We start from the raw sequence: 17,778 nt of genomic DNA on the forward strand, positions 1-17,778 counted from the left end.
CTCCTTAATGGGAGAAGATGGCGTCCATCTAGTATAGCACATGCCCTGGAAGGACAAAAGCTACCTACAGGAGCTGTGGTGATGGCTCACAGGTTAGAGCATCTGCTGCTCTCTCAGAAGAACCACATGGACCCTAACAATCATCTACAATGGGGAATGCTATTCCCTCTTTTGGATCATGAGGGAAATGCACTCAGGAGTGGCCCAGACATACATTTGAAAAAAAAAGATCCATTGAGTTACATGATAAAAATAAATATAATCAGCAACAATAAAAAACACAGCATATGAATGATCAAATGAAACAGCACCTATAAAAACCTATTTCCCAAAATGACGTTGATGGTCATTATCTTTGTGGTTTAATACTAATGCTGTATTGTAAGAAAAACCGAGGCACATGGTTCTCGATTAGGATTATTCTATATTCCTTTGTGAAAGTTGTCATTTTTTCTGCAGCTCTACAGGCATGAGTGTGTGTTACTCAATATCTGGGCAAACAGTCAATAAGGAATGGGTGTTGTAGACTGATATAGATTAGGATGAGCAGAACACATGACAGCATGGATACAGTATGTCAGTGATTACATCATAAAGTGTGTGTCCATAAAAAAAGTCACATTATCCACACAAAAGACACTATCACCCTGTGTACAGCTTGGTGGCTTTAAATTCCCTATTTACTCATGCTGCCTGGACCATGCAAAGATCCATATCCAGCTGTCAGTTCTAAGTCTACAGGAGGGGAAAGGACACTTGAATAAGATGGTCTTAAGAGTCAAGAGTTACAAATCAATTTTTATTCATAAGGAATACAATTTACAAAAAACAGGCATAAAATGAACAACTAAAATGGTATAAAAAATGAAAAACAGTAACAAGAATATATAACTATGAAATAACAAAAAGAAAACTTCAATGAAAATCATAACCAAAAATATTTCTTAACAGCATTTTCTTAATGAACATTTAGAAACACAGTTGTAGTGCTGTTTCTCCTCTAGGGAGATGTCAAGGCAGTCCCCTCAGATGTCTCTCAAATGGTGTTGTCGGTATGAGAGAGGAGAAAGACCTCAATGAGACAGGCTGGCATACGGATACATAAATTTAGGGTCTCTATACAATGAGGAAATTAACTGAGAAGAAGAATATTCTCCCCAAAAAAGTCTTTGACTGTTGAGGATTGTCGTCAGCAGGGAACTCCTGACAGAGAAACTCACTCTTCAGGGGGCTGTCTTCTTGGGATCTGTCCTATGCCATGTCTCCTGCAGTTCCTGAGACCTGGGAGGAGAAGGCAGCTATTAAGACACTGATTTAGTGGGGACACGCATACCAGGTGTCAAGTTGCTGCCTTCTGTCCCTTCAGCTGCATTGGACAGACAGCACTGATCTTTTCACTGAAATCATTGCTGATATCTCTGCAGCCTGGGGAAAGTCACCAACAACCCTCACAGTCCTGTGGGAGAACAAGCTGCTCCTCAAACTTCTACCAGTGAAAACCAAGAACGGGGAAAGGAGAAGAGACCTAACTGGATTGCAGGAAGAAAGTAGAAGGCCACATGATACTGAGATCAAAGCCAATGACCAGGACTCATTTGCCATTTGCACTTGGTTCTTATCCCTACAAGGTGCATCCAACCATCACATGACCCCTGTATGACCTTTGTCACACGACCAAGAACTCGTTCAAAACTCTTCATAGCATCCAATCTATGACAGGGAGATGCAGTCATGTGATATGTTATTCCTCTGTCACCATTTCTGGACTGCAGTTTCAAAAAGGGCAGAGAAGTGTACTTGCCCATAATTCAGTTTCTGAAAAGTGGTTAACATCCCAGAATACTTGTGCATAGACAGAGCAATGAATAACTCTATCACATGAGGTGGGTGACTGATTGGGTGTGGGAAGATTAGAAAGATGATAGGGGAAGCAAAGATGTATCCAATAGGCAAATGGTATCAGACATTGTTAATCTGACTCAGCTGCTTGTTCCTACCAAATTTTGCTGGGTCTGGAGGTTGCTGGTCTTCTCCTGTTCGTCTTCAGCATTCGGGTTCAACTCAAACAAATATCGCTCTAACTCCTTGCTCTCCTGCTTCAATGTGACCAACTTCTTCTTCATACATGCCTGGTCCATCAGGAGCCGGCTGTGCAGGTTGCTGGAAACACACTCTGCATAGTAAGATCCTGAAGCCTCTTCCTCCCATTCCAACTGCCAAATCCCACAAACTCCACCAGGACCCAGATACCCATAAAGACTTCATAGAATACATCTCCATACATGTAAGGCTGCTCCACAAACAGCAAACGGCCAATCCAGGGAAGAATAAATTGTTTCTGTGACCCAAGCACCTAACAGTCCATGTCTCTCCAAAAGAACAAGGAATCTACAACTATCCATGAAAGCCCAATGCATCTGGGCAACATCAATTAGTAGGCAGTAAACAACCACAAGAGGACAGTATGACCAAGGGAGGTCATGCTAACCATGTGGTCCCCACATTGAGCTTTGTTAAACCTGGTATGACCCCAGAGGCCCAGGTCGGCCTAATAACACTCTGATGCCTGAATCAGTATAGTTCTATCCAGAGCCTTCTAAAGATGCATAGACACTGTGGTGATAAGTAACAGTCTCTTATGGAACTGAAACTGAGTCCAAAAGACCCACGGCACAGTGATATTTAAACAGCAGAAGACATGGACCCAGAGCTGCAGGCTCTCCAGTCCAGAACAAAGAGAGGCAGCAATGGATATTCCACAAGTGATGGGCCCTTTTGACCAGTACTTACCGATAGAAGTTAATCTCCTTCTTGAGCTCCTGAAATTTCTCACGATGTTCAATGTTCTTTGTGTCTAAGTTGTGCAGTAATGACATGACCTCTTTCTCCTTTATCTTCAAGTTTTCATAAAATGGATTTGGCCTGAAGTAGGGGCTGGCCCCAGGAAGATAGAACCCAATGAACATCAAGGTTTAGGATTATATGAACTCAGGCTATGTCTTGTATTACCCCAGCCCTGGAAGGACACTTTCTGAATTCTACATATTTGGATCTTCTTCAGCTTCAGAAACTTGGAATTGTGTGCCCAGGACAACAGAAGCTAAGCACCCAGATAAAGGGTTCCCTGGCTCACTTTTTTCAATCAGGAGGGCTGGATCTGCATTCAAACCTGTTATGCTGTCAAGAGCCTAGGCCACAGAGCTTACCCAACCACACACACACACACACACACACACACACACACACACACACACACACACATCCAGAAACCTCTGATTTCATTTTTCCTGTTTTGACAAGTGGAATGCTACAAGCCGAATAACTAATATTCTAGAGGCAGACAGTACACATAATTCTGGAGATGAGACCAGATATTGCCACAAACTTATAATCTGCCCAAGGCATACAAATGTATAGACAAATGTGACTACACAGGCAAAGAACTGTGCTGTTGAAAGTGGGGCTTCCAAAATAAAGCACTTACACCTCCATGAAACTATTATAAAGGTAAATCCTGAGGTCAAAAAACAGACCCCTAAATTCCAAAGGTGGAGGGATAGAGAAACATATAAAGGTTGTGCACATGCATGCAGAGCTGTGCACACACAGACACACAAGCTGGGGCACACCCACAAGAAAAGAAAAGTAAGGTCTCCAGCTCCGAAAAAAAGAACCAAAAAAAAAAAAAAAGAAAAAGAAAAGAAAAGTAAACAGACTCAGAGAATGAGAAAGAGAGACAAATATGGAAAGAGCACAATGAGAATCAGTAGAAATGCATGCACCATTACTGTCTCAGAGTGTAACGCACAGAGACAAGAAGGAGCAGGCCAGAGCCTCAGGCCTTCTACTTAAGCATTGATATGAACACTGTGGGACCTGTCACCTAAGGCTGCTGCCAGGAGATGATAGCGTTCAGTCACCTTCCTAGCAAGCACAAACACTCTCCACAAACTCACAGCACCCAGAACCTTGCAAAACTACCACCTGTCAAGGGCTTTCCAATTGTACACTGGGAACTCATGCTCCAGTGACTTTATCCCTGAAATCTTCACTCAGATTGCAAGTTCAGATTTTCAACAGGCAGAATCAGAGAGTCCATTTTCAATCTCACTCCTCAGTAAGGGTCAGGTTCTGAATCTCCTATCTATGGGAGATGAGGTTTAGAACAAGGTCGTTTGTTTGGAGCAATGCATACCTCTTTCTCATGGATCCACCTGTCACATAAAGGAGGCGATCTGTCAGCTCATTTCTCTCCTTGGTAGTTAGCTCCAGTTCTCTATTCAGCCTCTCCTCTTCCTCGTTGGCCTGCACCTTGTTTAGGACATTTTCAGGGGATGACGTCTGTCTGCAGGCCGCTGTAGGTAGAAGAACACAAGTGAACCCGCATGGGGTGAATGCATAGAGCATACACAGACCACAGTGAGGTCCAAACAGGAGAACATGCTTGGAAGCCAGTGTCACTGCAAGGAGTTTGGTCTATGTGTAAGAGGCATCCTAAGTGGATCACAGTTCCCCCACTACTATATAGAGACCAAGAGATGTAAGCAGCCAGGTGTTCCCTATGCCCGCCCACACAGGCTTACAAGTACCAGAGAGATGCCTTCTCCAGGATTATTATCAGGTACGCAGGCTACAACCTGGTTTCAGGACCCTCACCCCTCTGGTTTCAGAAGTCAGATCATCAATTCAGCATCCACAATGAATTGATTGATCAGGGATACTCAGATATCCTACACTGTTACTCTAGTCCAATAACTTTGCATTAAAAAGTCATGTAGGGGGAGGACATGGTCAACAGATTTATTAATTCCCCCTACTGAAATGACAAATGCCCCAGAAGTGCCAATAGGTTACAGGCTCTTTCTCTACCTGCTCCATATAGTTTGGCTACTGTAGAAAAATATCTGCCACACAGAACCTCTAATATATGAAGGTAAGATTGGCCCCGTCAGCCAGAGGTAGTCACAGGAGTTCTAAGAATATAAGGTCATGCCAGGAGCACAGTTCTCTCCCTCTTACTACTGTCAGATAGTCACTGAATTTAAAGAAGCAATGAAAGTGAAGTACATTGATGCCCTGTTTAATTCAGAAAAGTTATACCCTCCATGACTACTTATGGTGTTATTATATCAATTTAACATACCGAATGCACTGTAAAAGTAAAGACTAGAAGTTCACCCAATAATAGCATAGGCATTGCCATATCCTCCATGTGGTTATGGAGAAACTAATAATGTGAAAACCTTGACTTTCAGGAATTGTGATAATCATGGAATTCAATATCTGTGGAGATGTTCCAGTGGTTGTGGCCCATTGCTATAAAGGCCAGCTGAAGGCCCCCACACTCACCCCTGAGAGGAAGCTCAACATACACTGCCCAGAACTTACTCCACCTTCCCCATGTCCTGTGTCCATCATTACCTTTAGGTTTCGTTTGCTTCACTCTAGACTCTTCTCTATCAACATCAACTCTCCCAAAGCGCCTGAGAAGACGGGCAAACATGTCTGTGGATATATCCTTTGGACACTAAGAGAAAAAGTAGGGAATTGGTTGTCACAACGATACTGGTGACGTCACAGGGATTCCAAGGTCTCTCTAGGAGACAATAGAATGTCCACGAAGGGACTGCTGATGTCACGGAGAACAGACTTTGCCTCCCTGCTAATGTTCTCCCTGTACTGAGCAAAAGCTGATGTGCCCTTTTCAGGAGACTTCCCTGTGGCATAGCCACTGAGCACCACATGCTTCCAAAGCCAAATTTGGCTCTAGGCTTGATTGGAAAAACCTAAGTCATTGCTATATATCTAAATGAGTGCTTCCTCCCCAATCCCTGCACAGAAATGTTTCATCCTACCTCAAATTCTCCTCAGTCAGCAATATTACCCATTAAAGATTACTGAGAAATCACACCAGTTACTATAAGTAGCCAAAGAGGTCTCCTGTCTCATCATGTGCAGGTGCATGAAATCACACCCAGAAATAGCCTGTAGGGTAGGTTGCGATGTGGGTGTGTATTATAGGTACAACCTGAAGCTTTGTGCTTAACATTTAACAGTTGCCACCGGATTCCTTAGGAGAAAGAATTGCATTCATTATGGTCCTGGCAACAATGTGGTGATCTGTTAGCAGAGGAAACTGAAATATTGGATCCACCAGTGAATGCACCCTCAGGCTGAGTGTGGGGCTCTCCTCTCTGCACCTAAGTTACAAAAGCAGGATTGCTTACAGGCCTCTCTAAGCTATAACGTCTGATTTCATCTGAAAAATAAAATAGTCAGCAATGTGTGTGTGTGGGGGGTGGTACAGCCAAAGGAGTTGGACAAGCCTAGAGACATAACTCAGTGGACAGAGTAAGAAACAAGCATCTTCACTCCTGTTTCATGGATCACCCCACAAAACACAAACGCATCTATCCTACTAAAAAAAAAACAAGTTATTTTATTGAATGCATACACTAATACTGTTTACAGTATTGGTAGCAAAGCTCAGATTTTGGGGGCAGATCCATGACTTGAACTATCTTCCTGACAACATATAAAACAATAAATAAATAAATAAATAAATAAATAAATAAATAAATAAATAAATAAGAAAAAACAGAAAAATAAAAAAACACAAAAAGCACAAGCCTTTCATGTGAAGTTACAGAAGAGTGATCCAGTGGTCACTTCTGACCAGGCCATTTTAGCTATGACAGTGCATAGTGAACCTTAATTTGATGGGTCCTATATAAAGCTTTGTGCAATATTGTCATTTTAACCAACCTCATCTAGAACATACATAACAACACAGAATATGATCACAATGTCCTTGCTGTGTATCAAGTTATTTTTCTATGTCCTTGATTGTCAGGCATATTACAGCAACAATCTGAGATGGCTGGTAGACTTGGAAGAAAGTGGATATGAAAGATCCCCGTTTGATATCAGTACAGCCATATCTTACGAATGAGAATCTTTTAAGCTGGCCCTCGCTTAGCCCCTACACATTAGACAATAGACCAGAAAGTACAGAAAGCACATTCCCACCCACTCTCTAGGAAGCTGCCGGACCATAAGAACAGAGGGTACAGAACATATTTACTGCAGGGCAATTAGAAGACAGGAAACATCTCTGGGAAGCTGACTGACCACTATAGAAGTGAGATATCCTTGGTACTGAATGCAGCTGTGCTATAGGCTGACATAGCTATAGCCTTGTCCTGGGAACTCCAGAAGAGAAACACCTGCCAAGACAGATATCCTTGGTCCTTGTCCTGGGAACCCCAGGATAAGAAAACATATATCAAGTCAGACGTCCTTCATACTGAAATAGCTGCATTGATGTGGTTACGGCCTTATCCCAGGAATTCCAGGATGAGAAACATCTGCCTAGTTATCCTTGGCACGAAATAGCTGAGCTAAGGAAACTGTGTAATCTTAACTGACATTTTAAGCTGTATATTTCTGTTGTTTGAGGCTCCTCACATCCCTCCTGCGTGAGGACCGTGTCGAGCCCCAGTGCATTGGTATCCCAAAGTAAACCTCTTGTTTTTACATCAAGACTGAGTCCTGTGTGTTCATGGGGTGGTGATTGTCCTCAGTACTGGAGCGAGAGTCTCCTCTGTCTGAGGGTCTTTCAGATAAAGCTATAGTTGTGGGTTACACACCTCAGCTCTCATTGGCTAATGCTGTCCTCACAGTCCTTGGAGGCCCCTTTGTAAGACTACCTGTTGGAAAGTGGAAGCAGCTTTATTTGAGCTCAAAGTGAACCTGACGAGCAACATAGAGAACAAGATGGGGTAATTGAGACCCTGTCTAAAACCAGCACTGAAACCCACCCTCCATTCAAAGCATCATCTACCAATTCTTGAATTTTTACCATTCTCTGCCAACCAGTCTTTCATTCAGGAAAGGTAGAAAAGAACTGGAAATGATCTTTGTATTCTAAGGACCTCGATCTGTCTTTCCTTAGGTCCACGTTAAGAACAAATGAAAAGGGTATCACCATCTGAATAACTTAGTATCACCTACTCAGCATTTCTAGCCTAATACTGTGCCTATGGCGATCTCAAGCTTCCCTGAGTGTTGCTGTCCCAGCAAGAAGAATGAAGTTCTATGGTCAAACCCCAGTGAACCTTTCAAGGGGTTAGAAGAAAGCCATCAGAGATACTGCACTTCTTTGTCCTTCGATTAAATCAAGATGATATAACGTGAATCTAGTGTGCTATTCCACCACACATCTTCCTCACAACCCCACCTATCTGAGGTCATTGCTTGGCAGAATTCATGCCCCACCATCCTAGATATTTCTTGATTCATTGCTGCCAAGGGCCAGGTTTCCTGAGTTTTGTTTTTTATAGAATTGGGTGTAGTCAATCATAGTTGCCCTCTGTAAGAAATGACAAATATCTATAATAACTGAATATTCTGAAGGTTTTTATACTGGTTTTATTATACATATAACTGTGAAACGGAAAACATACATATTTCATCAATGAAATGAGTAAGATTGATTTAATGAACAGAAAAATGGATGGTACTTCAAAACTTCCATGATTACATATTATCTATTTAATTCCCTCCACAATAGCAAGAAGCGGACATTATTATTTACTTAAACCGAGAAAATATTAATTGTTTGGCCTGCTTTTCTGAGCTTCCTTAAGGTATAGTTAATTGACAGAGCTGTGGTTTAAAATTAGGGTCCATATTCTTCTGTTTTAAATGTGTGCCTTTTCTTTCTATTTTTTTCTCCATCTTTATTAAATTGGGTATATCTTATTTACATTTCAATTGTTATTACCTTTGTGGGTTTCCAGGCAAACATCCCCCTAACACCTCCCCCTCCCCTTCTATATGGGTGTTCCCCTTCTCATCCTCCCACCATTACCACCCTCCCCCCCCCCAACAAGCCCCTTCACTGGGGGTTCACTCTTGGCAGGACCAAGGGCTTCCCTTTTATTTCTAGTGGGTGCTGCTCTCCCTGCTCCGTGGGAAGTGGATGGGGGGAAGGCCCGGGCCTGAGGTGAGTTGGAACTGGGGTAGAAAGGCATAGGGCCTCCTAGGTGAGAATGCCAAACCACCACTGCTGCTGCAGCCACCATGGAGAAGCCTTTGTTCCTGCTGCAGGGAGGAGAGTCTGGTGCCCACAAGATGGCTGAAGGGGAGCTGAGAGTGGACAGCTTCATCACCCGCCTGCTGGAGGTATGAGGATATCGTCCGGGAAAAATTGTGCAGATGACTGGAGCAGAAGTCCGAGGGCTGTGTATCATGTCTCGTGAAATCTTTCTTAGCCAGCCAACAGCTGTGAACACAGGTTTCTTTTGGAGAGCAGGCCTGTGCAGGCCCAGAACCTAGGTGGGACAGTTCAAGCTACCCTTTTTCCATGGCCAATCTCAGATCATATTCAGAAAGTATTTCTTGGGCTAAAGAGATGGCTTAGTGGTTAAGAGCACTGACAGCTCTTCCAGAGGTCCTGAGTTCAAATCCCAGCAACCACATGGTGGCTCACAACCATCTGTAATGAGATCTGATGCCCTCTTCTGGTGTGTCTGAAGACAGTCACGGTGTACTTGTATATGATAAATAAATAAATAAATCTTTAAAAAAAAGAGTATTTCTTCCAGGTGATGGATTTTCAATTTATGGAATTGAACTAACTTACTCATGGTGGAAGTGACACAGAGAGTTAAAGTACAGAAGGAATAATCCAGAATGTCCACCAAAAGTTGCTGTCACACCAGGGCTTTTAAAAGCTCAGCTGCTAGAGAAGCAATGTAGTCTTTGGTTATTCTCAAGCTTAGGTCTTCTAGTCATTATAAGCTGACCATGACACAAAAAGAGTCATCTATATCAAAATAGAGAAGAGTAACTAGATTCACACCACACTATCACATTACTACTGTATTTGAGGTTCTCAGTTAATATCTAAGAACCTGGAAGAGGCCTGGGTCTTGCTACACAAACTCATGATTTATGTCCCCATTGTCAGCTGAGATTCTTCATGCAGCCTGGGGTCAAGGAGGTCATCCCACAAAGCACAAAACACCCATCTCAGATAAACATGTATGGTTTACTGAATCCAAAACATCCATGAATTTCAGGACACAATTAAATGTTGAAACCTAAGGATAATAGATAGAGAAGAGAATTAAGATTTCTAGTTCATAGATCCAGTAAACACCTTCAACAAATCATAGCAGCAAACTTTCATAAGGTAAAGAAAGAAAAGGCAATAAAGGTACAACAAGCCTACAGAACATCAAACTACTTGTACCAGAAAAATTCCTCCATTCACATAATAATTAAAACGCTAAATGCACAGATCAAGAAAGAACATTAAAAGGGGTAAGGTATAAATATCTAGTAACAAATAAATTGAGACGTATCTGAATTACACCAGACTTCTCAACAGAGATTCTAAAAGTCAGAAAATCTTGGGCAGATGTAATACAGACACAGGCTCCTATATCCAGCATAATCATCAATCACCATAAAAGGAGGAACCAGGATATTTCATGACAAAACCAAATTAAAGAATTCTTTTCTGTAAGAAAGCACAACAGAGGCTAATAGGAGGAAAACTCCAAGACAATGAACTAAACTATACCCAAGAAAAACCAAGAAATTAATCTTCTCTCAATAATTTAAAAAAAGAGAAGCACACAAACATAATTTCACCTATAACCAGAAAAAGAAGAGAATGCAGCAAACATTGGCTTTAATATCTGAACAGATCTTCTTTCCCTAATCCCCAAGCTCCCAGGGGCCAAACTGCCAGCCAAACTGTATGCAAGGATGCTCTATGGTTCAAGGTGAGGCCTGGAGCCCCACCAAAGGCAGATCCTAGAGATGTGAGGTGGGGATGGATATGTGTGGGTGCAGGAGCACTGTCACATAGGCAAAGCTGAGCAGAAACGGGATGTAAGGTTTGATGAGGGGAGTCTGGAAAGCAGGACAACAGTTGAAATGTAAATAAATAAAATAACCGATTAATAAAAAATAGCCAAAAATAAAATAACAAGTAAAAAGGTAAATGAAAATTAAACCAAACCAACCAAACAAACAAACAAAAATCCCTGTAGTGGATTGGCCTAATTCTGCTTGTATTTTAATGCTAATTTGTGGAACTCAGGACTGGTTAACCCCAAATAACTGACCCTGTTCCCAGTTAACTGTGATTATAAAGAAGCCAACAGCCAACAGCTGCACAGCAGAGAGATGGGGGAGGGGAGCTTTGAGGGCTTTGCTAGAGAGGATCATGAGGAGGGAAGAAGGAAGAAGAAGCTGCCAGAGAATAAAGGAAGAACATGTGTGATGGAGAGAAGAGAGGAAGAGGACAGCAGCCATGGTTAAGGGAGAGGAGAGCCTGGTCCTGAGGGCTGTCCAAGTGGAACAAAAACAGTCAAGATGCTACACAGCCTGTAAGAGTTGAGCGTTATTGTTTGGAAAGTAGATCTGATACCATGGAGGGCAGGCAGCTGCCCAGCTACTGTGCTGACGAATGCATACTAAAAATAAATTTAACAAAATATGAGTAACCAGTAAGACAGCTCTGTAGAGGATCCTAAAAGGAATACTTTAGTTTGAAGGGAAGGACAAAATACCAGAGAACACAGGGGATAAATTAATAAAACTAGGAAAGTTAATCAAAGAAGACTGGGAAAACCACAAAAATTAACAAAATGACAAAATTTAATACATAGGTTTAAATAATAATTACATATCACAAAACTCAATATCTAGGGTGGTGGGGCATGAATTCTGCCATGGTCTGAACTCAGAAAGGTGGGGTTGGGAGAAACATGTCTGGTTAAATAGTCCACCCACATTGTGTCAATGTGATTTAATCTAAGGACAAAGAAGTGGAGCATCTCTCATGGTTTTCTTCTAACCCCTTGAAAGGATCACTGGGGTGTGGCCTCAGTACTTCATACTTCTTGCTAGTTCAGCGAAACTCAGGGAAGCTTGAGATTGTCACAGCACAGTATTAGGCTAGATATACTGAGTAGATGATACTAAGTTGTTCAGATGGTGATATCCATTTGCATGTGTTCTTAATGTGGACCTAAGGAAAGAGAGATCAAGGTCCTTAGAATAGAAGGAACATTCCCAGTCCTTTTCTACCATTCCAGACTGAAAGGCTGGTAGGGAGAAAGTGGTAAATAAGAAAGAATTAATAGATGATGCTTTGAATGAAGGGTTGGTTTTTGTGCTGGTTTTAGACAGGGTCTCAAGTATCCCATGTTGCCCTCTCCCTGGCTGGCCCTGTTCACTTTGAACTCAGATAAACCTGCTTCCACTTTCCAATAGATAGTCTTACAAGAGGGGCCTCCGAGGTCTCTGAGGACAGCATTAGCCTTTGACAGTTGAGGTGTGTAACCCACAACTATAGTTTTAGCCACTTTGTTCCATGTCTACCAGCTATTTCAGATTGTTGCTGTTCTATGCCTGACAATCAAGGACACATAAAAATAACCTGATAGAGAGCAAGGACATGGTGATCACATCCTTGCCTCTGCTGTATGTTCTGGATGAGGTTTGTTAAAATTCCAATATTGCAAAAAGCTTTATATAGGGCCCATCACATTAAGGGTCACTATGCACTGTTTCATCTAAAATGGCCTAATCAGAACTGACCGCCAGACAACACTTCCTGCGAAGTTCCTATGAGAAGCTTAAGTTTTTTGTGTTTTTTCTTCTTCCTTCCTTCCTTCCTTCCTTCCTTCCTTCCTTTCTTTCTTTCTTTCTTTCTTTCTTTCTTTCTTTCTTTCTTTCTTTCTTTCTTTCGCTTCATAGGTTTAGAAGAATGTATTTTGGGCCACGGACCTGCCCCTAGTATCTTAGCTATGGATGTGATCAATCAGTGTTAGTGTGTGCATTCAATAAAATGTCCATTTTTGACTAAGGTAGATGCTTCTGTGTTTTGTGCGGTGACCCATTGTCAATGTGTAGTGAGTTGGGGCCCTGGGTATGGTCGCATACCCCCAGGACACAGGGGGTGCAGAGCAAAGGCATAAGAAACTGCACGCAGTTGTAAGCTTTATTAATCCTTATTAAGCTAAGAATATGCATTACTACAATTTTCATTGTGTCAAGATACCATAAGATCATTATTCCCAGGATACCAGGAACAATGAGGGAAGATTAAACAAAGAAAGACGAATAAACGAAAGCTTCTTCTAAAAATATTCATATAACAAATAACCTCTCTTATTATAATCAAAATATACTCACCATTACCAAGAGAGCGTTAGAACCACTTCCACAAAACGGGACACAGCAGAACATAATTTAAGGCCAAGTGAGAAAAACATTTTCTTCTCCAGAGCGGCATTCCAGCCCCTACTTGAATCTGGCACCAGGCCTTTCTTGACCCTGCCTGGGAGCTGCATCTCTATGTCTTAACAATTCCTTCTTTTTTCTTTTGTTTTAAAGTAACACTTTACATAACATAGCTAAAGGTCCTTGTAGGGGTTTAGTCATGTAAAAATAAAGCAACATAATACATAATGTACATAAGATTATGGCAAAACTAGCTCCTCCCATGCTATGGAAAATCCTTTGAAGCCAAGCCTTGGGATCTAATCCTGTCAATTGATCAGCCAATAATTTCGCTATTCCATATCTTCTAGCTGTTTACCAAAAGACATTCGAACATCATATTTCAAGGCATTAATTACTTTTGAAGCACTTTCATTACCCTCTAAATAGGCTTGAATTAACTTCCAATCATGTTCTGTGTCATTATCCATATATTTACTAACAGAAAAGTAGTAGGATTTCATCATGATAAGCAATATAAGCCCGATAACTGGCATTGTCCGCAGCAGAAGAAACCATGAGTAAAACACACATTGCTAAGAATAAGTGCTCAGCCGTAAAGGACTTTCCTGAAGGAGACAAAATTATTCCTTTCAGTGCTTAATCGCTTCACCTGACCCCACATAGGTAATAGGGTTGTCACTGCACGGATCCTTATCCATTGTTGTTTGTGGACACTAAGAGAAGCCAGGGCCTCAGTAATGGAGGACACCTCCTCATCTCCTGAGAACATCCATCAGGAGAAAATGTAGCTGGTTTAACTGGATTCCTTTGAGGGTAGGGAGCAGTTCTTATTATTCTGTGCTTGGATCCATCTCCCGGGCAACCAGAATAGTCTCCCATCCTGTAATGAGACAAAACCCTCTCCCCTATATACAATGATGTCCTTTCCTGCCATTCAGCATCCCGGGCAATTTTTATCCATACTGTCTTTTCCATGCCTTCTTGGGGGAAGTTCAACAAAGTGTCTATTGGCTCTTGATATAACTTCACCTTGTGGTAAATTAAGAAAATTAATAACGTATAATGCTTGTGCCAATATAGCCCTGGTACTGGTCTGCAAACTCCATTCAGGTTGCATAAGGCCATCTCTTTTCCCCCTTTTTAATTTTATAATTTGTCATTTCAGGATATGGTGAATTCTTTCAACAAAAGCTTGTCCTTGTGTATTGTGTTCTGTACCAGTAATATGTACAATATGATATCGTTGACAAAATTGTTTATATTGATAAGAAATATATGTTGTCCATTATCAATTTTAATTTTAGAAGGCAGTCCCATAACAGCAAAAGTTTCCAATAGATGCTGTATAACATGAGCAGTGCGTACTCCTGGCAATGGTGTAGCCCACACAAATTTTGAAAAATTATCTATGCTTACATCTATATATGAAAGGCGACCAAACTCAGAAATATGGGTTATATCGATCTGACACGATGTATTAAGTTGCATCCTTCTGGGATTAATTTGAGATGGAATACATTTTATACGTGAAGACTGACACATAGGCAATTAGCAATAATTTGTTTGGCTTGAGAATAGGGAATCTTATATTTAATATGTAAATATCCTGTATTGGCATGATTATGAATGTGTTCTTCTGGGGTAGCAAATGCCACTAATTGATCTACCATATGATTGCCAAGTGTTAAAGATTCTGGAAATTTTGAATGTGATCTAGTATGTGTAATGAATATTCTAGAGTTTCATAATAACAATAGTCCTTTAATATGTGAGAATAACATTTAATATAGGCTTAGATGTAGAAACAACAGCAGTCGCAATATTCTGTACTACTCCTACAACATAAGCGGACTCAGCTATAATATTTTTACATCATGAGTAAAATCCTGGAATACATTAATTACCGCTAATAATTCATTTTGTTGTACTGACCCAAAAGAAGATTCTTGTCCCCAAAATTAATCTTTGGTCCTATAAGCCATCTTGGTCTTAGAGCCATCTGTAAACACAGTAAGGGCTGATGGTAATGGATCAACAGAAATTAGTGTATTTATCAAATTTTTTTTGTTTTTTAAAGCAATCCCACAATTTACTATGGAGAGGATGAAATTCAACATTTCCAGTGTAAGAAATCATGGCTAATTGAAAAACCTCAGACATCTGCATTAAATATTCCACTTTATCTTTGCTTAATGGGAAAACAATAGCAGCACAATCATATCCCCACAGAGTAACAGGTCTTTGTATGCCTTGCTGAATAATTAAAGAAATTTGTTCCTCATTAATTGTTAATGTTTGGTTAAAGTTTTATTTAATATAAACCCATTCTAAAGGCAACTCATCCTGAGCGAAAGTGCCTGTAGGATATTCAAGAGTATTTAAACATATAATTTAATAACTCTATCTGGATCAATACGTGCCAAATATGCATCTTTCCATTTTCAGAAAAGATACCCTTGCATGCCTTCATATAAGCATTAATATCCCCAGCCTCCTTTATAGGTAATAATGCTCTCCTGTACTCTTAATTAGCATTTTCAAAAGCAAGCATTTGCAGCAGTTGTCCTCCAGCTACCTCTCCTACCATTGTTCTTTCCAATGTTAATTTTAATATACATAAAAACTTAATATATGGTTCATAGAAAGCTACTACCTTTTTCAACCAACCAGTATCATCCTTTATAATAAGTCGGTTGGGCCACACCTTGAATCGATGCTGGCCTAATTATAGGAAAAGAAAAAGCAGGTGAATTCGTCATTATCATCTTGTGAATCTAATGGTCAACATGCCATCCTCGGGAAAAGACTTAGAAAAACCTGCTTCAGGCAGTGGTGCAGAGGGCAAAACTTTTACTTTCGTTTTGTCTTAATGAAGCTCTAGCTTCTTGTTCTGTATTCGTTATTACCCTGTCTGCATTCATGGCCTTGAACACAGTAAAAATTACAGCCCAAAGAGACCAGAAATTGGAATCTTTTTGCCCTGCCTGACAGCCTTTTTCTCCTTAACTTTCACTTTGACCCAGATATCAGAATCCCTGGAACCCTCGTCAGGGAACCATGGAGTGTACTCTTGCTGTCTCTAAACACTTTTCTAAACCAGACTGAGAGACATGAATTCCCTGCACTCTTAAAGATGCTTAAGCATAGCGAGATGAAGAGAAGATTTATCTTGTCCCATTTCCTTGTAATAAATTGTACTTACCTTATCTGACTGTCCAGACTTACCTTCAGGGACCCTGTTCCAGTGCCATAGGTCGACGTCTAGGGTGTTGGGAGCCCTGCGTCCGGTCGCATTCCTTTCTGTGTTTCCCGATGCTCAGTGGCCATGCCACTCCAGCATGCTTTGAAATGAACCAGTCCGCCGACACCACCACCACCATCACCACCACCACCACCACTACCACCACCACCACCACCACCACCACCACCACCACCACCACCACCACCACTACCACCAATTTGGTTTTGTAAATAAAGTTTTATTGACATCGCCATACTCAGCATTTACATCCTGTTCAGTGCTGCTTCTGGCTGCAGCTGCAGGGCTTAGGAGCCACAGAGCCCTTTAGGCTCCCAGAGCTGAGAGCATTGACCTTTGCCTTGTTTGTGAAAGAGGTGACTGACCCCTGTGCTCAAGGTGGCCTTTCCGTGCCCTTTAACCCATAGCATAGGTCTCTGTGCCATCCTCTCCCTTTGCTGTGGTGTGCACTTCCTGGTACATTTCCGTTAGCTCTTGACATTTCCAGAGCATTGGGTCTTGCAAATTGAATTTGCATGGCACCAGGAATAGACCTGATGGCAGGGTGTAGGACACTCCCTATGGGGACCCTGCCCAGGGGCATAAGCTTACTTTTCCAGTCAACTCCCTGAACAGTGAGCCTTTGTGGGACAAGGTACTTCACAACATGACTTGACCTCTCTGCAGTGCACCCAATCCCTGCTTGGCTCAGATGTCCCCCAGAGAGGTTGTGTGAGTGTCCCCAGTAGAGGCAGCACTCTGTGTGGTGGCATTGACATGGTATCCAGGAAAGTCAAAACCAGAGGGACATGTCGGGCAGTTGGAAGCAGATGTCTGTGTCCATGGAGAGAAGGATGGGCTAGACACTCCTACAGGGGGTGAGCTGAGAAGCACTTCCTTGGCTTTTTCACAGCCGTGTAGGCTGCATGCCATGCTGTGTACCCATGCTGTGCTGAAGCCCCAGACTTTGAGTCTCCCACAGCTGCTGTGTCCTGGGGCCAGGGTAGGATTAAGCAGACTTCAGCAGGAGAAAGGTGAAAACCCTGGTTGCGGGGTTGGGATGGCACAGTCATAAAACTCCTGCACATGAGGCCCCTGACTTAGAGCCGTATAGCAGCTGTGACAAGCCAGCTCTGGTGACACTCATCTGCAATGCCAGGCCATGGGGGGTAGAGGCAGTAGGATCAGTTGTTTAATTATCCTTGGCTACACGGCAAGTTCGAGGCCAGCCTGGGCAACTTTGTCTATGAAAATAAGACAAAACTAGGTCT

The 17,778-nt window shown here is 41.8% G+C and overlaps 3 protein-coding genes across 13 annotated transcripts in view; 2 read left to right on the forward strand and 1 right to left on the reverse strand.

The window, feature by feature from the left end:
• The window catches only part of Speer4cl6 (spermatogenesis associated glutamate (E)-rich protein 4C like 6), a 261,843-nt gene that overhangs the window by 142,148 nt on the left and 101,917 nt on the right, over positions 1–17,778 (forward strand).
• The window catches only part of LOC147997915 (disks large homolog 5-like), a 50,461-nt gene that overhangs the window by 22,161 nt on the left and 10,522 nt on the right, over positions 1–17,778 (forward strand). The window contains exon 3 of one of the 6 annotated variants that reach the window (XM_087601511.1): positions 9,112–9,186. The exons of the other annotated variants lie outside the window; for them this stretch is intronic. The gene's annotated coding sequence lies outside the window, so the exon portion shown is untranslated. The remainder of the gene's footprint in view (positions 1–9,111; positions 9,187–17,778) is intronic. 6 annotated transcript variants of the gene reach the window in all.
• On the reverse strand, positions 778–16,712 carry LOC147997917 (disks large homolog 5-like). 6 transcript variants are annotated; one of them, XM_087601517.1, is made up of 7 exons: positions 16,495–16,712; positions 15,202–15,268; positions 5,422–5,527; positions 4,196–4,355; positions 2,791–2,934; positions 1,998–2,160; positions 778–1,281 (listed from the first exon to the last, which is right to left on the reverse strand). In XM_087601517.1, the coding sequence occupies exons 3-7, from the start codon at positions 5,501–5,503 to the stop codon at positions 1,252–1,254; spliced, it is 579 nt and encodes a 192-aa protein (XP_087457643.1). In that variant the 5' UTR covers positions 5,504–5,527; positions 15,202–15,268; positions 16,495–16,712; the 3' UTR covers positions 778–1,251. The 6 variants fall into 6 exon arrangements, with proteins under 6 accessions (XP_087457643.1, XP_087457641.1, XP_087457642.1 ...); XM_087601515.1 differs by lacking the exon at positions 15,202–15,268 and adding an exon at positions 7,650–7,709 and having other exon boundaries at positions 16,495–16,671; XM_087601516.1 differs by lacking the exon at positions 15,202–15,268 and having other exon boundaries at positions 16,495–16,677.

The sequence above is a fragment of the Rattus norvegicus genome, unplaced genomic scaffold (assembly GCF_021556685.1).
Source record: "Rattus norvegicus strain SHRSP/BbbUtx unplaced genomic scaffold, alternate assembly SHRSP_T2T haplotype2-0000026, whole genome shotgun sequence".
NCBI classification, from domain to species: Eukaryota; Metazoa; Chordata; class Mammalia; order Rodentia; family Muridae; genus Rattus; species Rattus norvegicus.